The sequence below is a fragment of the Sinocyclocheilus grahami genome, unplaced genomic scaffold, assembly GCF_001515645.1.
Source record: "Sinocyclocheilus grahami isolate Dianchi unplaced genomic scaffold, SAMN03320097.WGS_v1.1 scaffold21.1, whole genome shotgun sequence".
NCBI classification, from domain to species: Eukaryota; Metazoa; Chordata; class Actinopteri; order Cypriniformes; family Cyprinidae; genus Sinocyclocheilus; species Sinocyclocheilus grahami.
Window position 1 is genome coordinate 2,659,698 of NW_015505200.1, and position 6,984 is coordinate 2,666,681.

The 6,984-nt window shown below is 38.1% G+C and overlaps 1 protein-coding gene across 2 annotated transcripts in view; it reads right to left on the bottom strand.

Annotated features, from left to right (window-relative positions):
- LOC107557142 (beta-1,4-galactosyltransferase 2-like) overlaps nt 1-6,984 on the bottom strand; it is a 113,116-nt gene that overhangs the window by 52,348 nt on the left and 53,784 nt on the right. For both annotated transcript variants that reach the window (XM_016240479.1, XM_016240484.1), the window contains one exon: nt 1,326-1,561. In XM_016240479.1, the coding sequence (XP_016095965.1) occupies nt 1,326-1,561 (236 nt within the window). The remainder of the gene's footprint in view (nt 1-1,325; nt 1,562-6,984) is intronic.

A 6,984-nucleotide genomic window follows, 5' to 3' on the forward strand; every position in this document is an offset into this window, starting at 1 on the left:
GTTTGAGGATGCCCATGCTTGGCCAATCCATCACCTTTATCCTCAGCTTCTTTAGCAAGGCAGTGGCCGTCTTGGAGGTGTGTTTGGGGTTATGTTATGTTGGAATACTGCCCTGCGGCCCAGTCTCCGAAGGGAGGGGATCATGCTCTGCTTCAGTATGTCACGGTACATGTTGGCATTCATGGTTCCCTCAATGAACTGTAGCTCCCCAGTGCCGGCAGGACTCATGCAGCCCCAGACCATGACACTCCCACCACCATGCTTGACTGTAGGCAAGACACACTTGTCTTTTTACTCCTTACCTGGTTGCCGCCACACACGCGTGACACCATTTGAACCAAATAAGTTTATCTTGGTCTCATCAGACCACAGGACATGGTTCCAGTAATCCATGTCCTTAGTCTGCTTGTCTTCAGCAAACTGTTTGCAGGCTTTCTTGTGCATCATCTTTAGTAGAGGCTTCCTTCTGGGACCAATTTGATGCAGTGTGCGGCGTATGGTCTAAGCACTGACAGGTCTATTTCCCAAACACAACCTCTGGATATTATGCTGAGCATGTGCACTCAACTTCTTTGGTCGACCATGGCGAGGCCTGTTCTTTGTGGAACCTGTCCTGTTAAACCGCTGTATGGTCTTGGCCACTGTGCTGCAGCTCAGTTTCAGGGTCTTGGCAATCTTCTTATAGCCTACGCCATCTTTATGTAGAGCAACAATTCTTTTTTTCAGATCCTCAGAGAGTTCTTTGCCATGAGGTGCCATGTTGAACTTCCAGTGACCAGTATGAGAGAGTGAGAGCGATAACACCAAATTTAACACACCTGCTCCCCATTCACACCTGAGACCTTGTAACACTAATGAGTCACATGACACCGGGGAGAGAAAATGGCTAATTGGGCCCAATTTGGACATTTTCACTTAGGGGTGTACTCACTTTTGTGGCCAGCGGTTTAGACATTAATGGCTGTGTGTTGAGTTATTTTGAGGGGACAGCAAATTTACACTGTTATACAAGATGTACACTCACTACTTTACATTGTAGCAAAGTGTCATTTCTTCAGTGTTATATATATAGCTGGCCATGTTGGACCAGCAACAAACCAGCTACCAGCTGAAGATGGTAAAGTTGGTTTTTCAAACTTGATGGTTGTCAGTAAGCAAATAGCCAGCTTGGACCAACTAATGCCTAGCTTAGATTTACTAATAACAATCTTAGACCAGCTGGAAACCAAATATCACATTCGACAAACACAGATTGTGGGATCATATGGACTGTTAAAAGCTCTAATGTGAAAATGTCCTACACAAAAACACATATACACACTAACCTGGTTGATGATATAGATCCCATAGTCAATCTTCTGTCTGCGCAGGACTGGGTGCAGGTAGTGAAGCCAATATTTCAGGTGGTTGTCTCTGTGCCTGAATGGGATGATGATGGCCACCTTTTGTTTCGGCCGGCAGTCCGGAGGAGTGTATTTTCCCCCTTCGGTCACATTAGGGTTCTCTCTCTGCACCCGTTCGAGGGTTATCTGGGAGCTGAATTCGATGAGGAGACGTCCCACTGCAGAGAAGAAAAGAGGCTCAGTGAGACTTTATAAGAACTTCACAGCAGAGTGAATTTGGGAATATTATTACAGTTAGATTATTACAATTACAATACAATCATCACTAGCTATCTGTCCAGCAGAGGGAGTGCAAAATGTTTTCTTTGACTCCCTCTTCCTCTTCATTGATCCACAGATCTTAAGTTGAGACAACCAATCAATAAAGCAGAATAAGGCTTGATTACATGTTCACACAAATACTTTGCAGGAGTCTTAACAGTAAAAGATTTCACTACTATACCTAGCCACAATCTAATCCCTATTTGCTGGTGAACTGACGTAGTTTTGGCCGCAGGGAATTCTACAACACTCATTAGCAAAGGAGTCTATGCTGCTACTGAATATGTATAGAGAGCCATTTTTAGGTAACATCATTATGTTTTCTCATCTGATCATAAAGATTAATTCTGTCTATAAACATCTGACGCATAGCAAATCAGCTATTTTAATCAAATCAAATATGGTAATGAAGAAAAATATTAGATAAACAAGTCTAGATTAGACACAAGTGTGCTACCTTTCAAGGACGATTGCATTTCTTTTATCAAGCAAGTTTTTTTCCACAGTCTGTAAATCAGCAAAAGCAATGGTTCCTAAACTGGGGCCCATAAAGGATTTCAAGTGGTCTGCGAGTTGATTGGCTATTAACTTGGGGTGAAAAATAAAGCTAAATTAACCAAATAATTAAACTTGGCAAGAAGCACTGAATTAATTTTAACACTGAACTGAATCAAATTAAATAAACTCATAGCACTGACCTAACAAACTGGGTTAAAATTAATTTGTAATAAAGTGTTTCTGTTGTGTCACTGAAGTTGTATTATTCTTGTGAAATACAGTGAAACTTGGTCGATTTGGTTCATTTATGTTCATAATCGAAAAGTAGAAGTAGCAATCTAGCAAAATTCTGGAATGGTTCTCCTTGTGGTGCACAAAAAGTCAGTACCATACTGGCTAAATGACAAAACTGATTTAATAATAATAATAATAAAAAGTCTCAGTCAATACTGGATATGTAGGCCCATATTAGATTTTTATTTGTGCCTCCTATGTTTTCATAGATTACCTTAACTACCATCTAATACTAATTTGAAGTTAAATTAAAATGATTAAAATACTAATAATTTAAGAACAGTTCAATGTAACCTCTGCAAATCTCAAAATGGATTTAAAATTTTTAAACAGTACATTGTGCTACCCTATTCTCCTGAAGCATTTCAAGACTTTTTTTTACAATTTATTTAGAGAAAATATAACCATATGTTGTTTATCAGTCATGAAAATACATGACATGAAAATAATTATCACCTTCTCTGTATCTGCAATATTTTAGATATTAGAGTGTTTCTCCTGTTTCAAAATAAAAAGAAATTTGCACAGAGAAGTGGTCCATCACCCTACAACTTTTGAGAACCACGGCTCTAAAGTGTACTACCGTTCAAAAGTTTGGGGTCAGTAAGATTTTTATTTTAATTTTTTTAAGAAATTAATACGTTTATTCAGAAGTTATGCATTAAATTGCATAATTTGTTTTGTGCTGTTTTTTCAGCACAAAATAATTTTTTTTGTATTTTCGGACAGCAGTTATAAAAGATCTAACATCAAGCACCTCTCTCACCCTTTGACACCTGGAAGTGATGGAGCTTATAACAATTGAGCTGACCTCGGCAGCAGCAGCAGCAGCTACTCAGTTACCTTCACATAATATAGATGTGAAGAACAGCAGCTTTGTGTAAACATCTCATGGCCTGCTCCTCTATTTTGGGTGGCAGAGGACAGGTCTGGTTAAAAATAAATTTATAGTTGATTGTATGCAAGGCCTACTGCTGCACCTGCGCTCGTTTCCCTATCAGCCACATCATTAAACTAAGCAGCAGCAGGTCAGCAGGGTACAGCATGGCTGTTTGCGGTTGTAACTGAGACATTGTTCCTGTCCAGATATAACGGTACTTGTCCTTAGAGAACCTTCTGTATGCAAGATCAGTGTGTTTATTTCTAGCATTCAGTCAATCAGATACGTTGACCGTGACAATTCCATAGTCAGAGGTATATAATGACATTACCCTTCTGTGGTGTTCTGCTATCTTCATCCTGAGCTCACTTGGATTATTTCCATAAATATGTTGTAATTGGCTGCTCCTCATGGACACAGAGAGATAGAACAGAAGAAAAAAGCGTTGTTGTGTCCACTTTTTATGAGATGCAGCCACCAACCTAATTACAAGCTCCTTCTTTCAATAAATCCAGTGTGTGGCATCACCGTGTGCTGTTCCCCTCTATCTCTGCAAAGATCCCTTTGAAGTGATCTCTACAAAGGCTCATTGGATCCAGCTACTTCTAATTACCAATGTTATGAGTAAGGCAAGCAGTCAAGTGGCATGCGTGGAAGGGAATGGCGAGAGAATGGTCTAGAGCAGCGAATCTCAAACTGGGGTGTGCAGACTGACCACCAAGGGTGCGCGAGAGAATGATTTTGATGATCTGTGTGCAAACATGCAGGCCCATCTCACTAAAAAGGGTAGTAAGTAATATTCTTTTTTTTTTATAACTGAAATTTTGATGTTTTCTAATATACAGTCAGGGCTTGACATTAACACCTGCCAACCCACCAAATGCGGGTGGATTTCAGCAATGGATACAACTGCACACAGAAGAAACATAATACGGTAAAAATTTAGTTTTTATGTTTATAACATATAGCCTAATTAAACAACATGACACGACCAAGAGAGTGCAGTTTTCCCTGAAAACCAAGATTGCAAATTTTGTTTTTATACAAGATTTTGTACAAAATTTTGTTTATATACATGTCAAAAGTTTTTATACAAGAGTTTAAATGAGTAGTTAGTATTAAGTGACTTACATTTTAGTACAATATTGTCAATGTTGACTGTTTTTGCTCGATTTGGTTAACAAAAATAGTTCCAAACAAAGATCACAGCAGAACAGTCGCACATCTCTGAGCAACACACAGCGGTGTTTCCTTACTGAATGATTCTGAGTTTTTTAATTAATAATTTGAGTCAATGATTCAGTGATCCATTCATAAAGACAGGCACTTGCTTCATTCTTGAATGAATCACCCGTCTGAATGAATCAAAGTCAAAGTCAAAGTTTATTTATAAAGCACTTTTTTGAAATGTGTTTACCAAAATGCTGTACAAGCATGAATAAGGCAATATGACAAATAGAATAACAAAGTAAAAAATATTATGAAATATTATAGAATAATGTAAAATTATTATAAAACAAAATAGTATACTTCCTGAAAATGGATCCTAGAGGAAGTATATATAAAGAAAATAGAATAGGCCCCAAAATGGAGCCCTGGGGGACCCCACACAAGAAACACGCAGAAGAGGACATAAAATCCCCAAGGCGAACAGAAAAGCTTCTGCCAGACAAATATGATCGAAACCACTCCAACACAGTACCCTTAATGCTGACACAATGCTCCATACGAGAGATCAAGATGTCATGGTCTACAGTGTCAAATGCAGCCGTGAGATCTAAGAGCATAATAACAGCATAGTCAGTGGCAAGAAGCAGATCATTAAAAACTTTCAATAGGGCTGTCTCTGTGCTGTGTAGGGATTTCAATCCAGACTGAAATACCTCATGGAGACCATGTAAATTTAAAAGTACAGTTGTGTGAATACAACTTTCTCCAGTATCTTGGAAAGAAACGGGAGTTTGAAATGGGCCTAAAATTTGCAAGGACCGATGAAACCAAATTATGTTTTTTGATCACTGGTTCCACAATTGCATGTTTAAACGACTGAGGTACCACTCCCGAGGCAAGACTGCTATTTAAAATAAATTGAATTTTGGATCCAATAGTTTCAAAAGCCTTTTTTAGAATTTGAGGAGGAATAATGTCCAGGCTATAAGAAGATGGTTTCATCTTACCAATAATCTCTCGCAAAGATGTAAGGGATACAAACTCAAAACATAAGTCAAGGTCAAGTTGATTTACATAGCCCTTTAAAACAACATAAATGCTGACCAAAGTGCCGCACAACATACGAGACAAAAACATCCTCATACAATACAATTTAAATACTAATAAAATAAATCAAAAGAAAACAGAACAAAAATTAATAAAGTTAAAACAAAACAAAACATCACCATGCAAAATAAAACAAAATTAAAAGGAAATATGATCAAATTAAGCATATGCCTGAGAAAAAAATTATGTTTTAAGAGAAGATTTAAATGTGGATCGAGTAGGGGATAGTCTAATACAGTGGTTCCCAACCCTGGTTCTGGAGGCACCCCAACACTGCACATTTTGCATGTCTCCTTTCTCTGACACACCAATTTCAGGTCTTGGAGTCTCTACTAATGAGCTGATGACCTGAATCAGGTGTGTTTGATTAAGGAGACATGCAAAACGTGCAGTGTTGGGGTGCCTCCAGGACCAGGGTTGGGAACCACTGGTCTAATAGACAATGGTAGGGAATTCCAGAGCTTTGGACCAAGAATACACTTTCAATGAACTTTAATTTTGTAAATTACCTGTATTTGTTTAAGTTATTATTACTTAATCAAAACAACCCAACTGCCGTTTGATTGATATTACTTGGAATGCGCAATAAAAAAATGTAATAAATTTTTTTAAAATGGAATTATAGTTTTTTCCGTCACAATATACATATGTGTATTTTATTCATATATCTTTATTTTTTATTATCTGTGTGTTGTTGTTGTCTCTCTGTACTGGAAGCTTCTGTCACCAAAACAAATTATTTGTATGCGCAAACATACAAACATACTTGGCAATAAAGCTCTTTCTGACTTCTGACTTCTAAATGCATTCAGTTTCATTAAACTGTGTAAATGCATCTAAATGCCACTTCTGTTTCTTCTGCAGTGGAAAGATCGGTTTTAAAGGGGTTTTAAAGGGGTCATATGATGTTGCTAAAAATAACATTATTTTGTGTATTTGGTGTAATGAAATGTGTCTATGCATTTTAAGGTAAAAAAAACACATTATTTTCCACATAATGTACATTATTGTTTCTCCTCTATGCCCCGCCTTTCTGAAACGCGTCGATTTTTACAAAGCTCGATGGTCTGAAAAGTGAGGTGTGCTCTGATTGGCCAGCTATCCAGTGCGTTGTGATTGGCCGAATACCTCAAGCATGTAACGGCAATGTTACGCCCCTACCATACTGTGATGCCCTGTCCGGCCGGAGCGATGAGACAAAAACATTCAAACCCATTATATACGAGGCATTTATTGCATCTAGTGGGGACATAATTACGGATTATAATGACTTATACTTACTGTCTTATACTGTTTTTACGCGTTGCATCGCGCCGCGTAAACATAAAACCATGTCTGCATTTGTGATCGGAGGAATGACAAACAACAAGC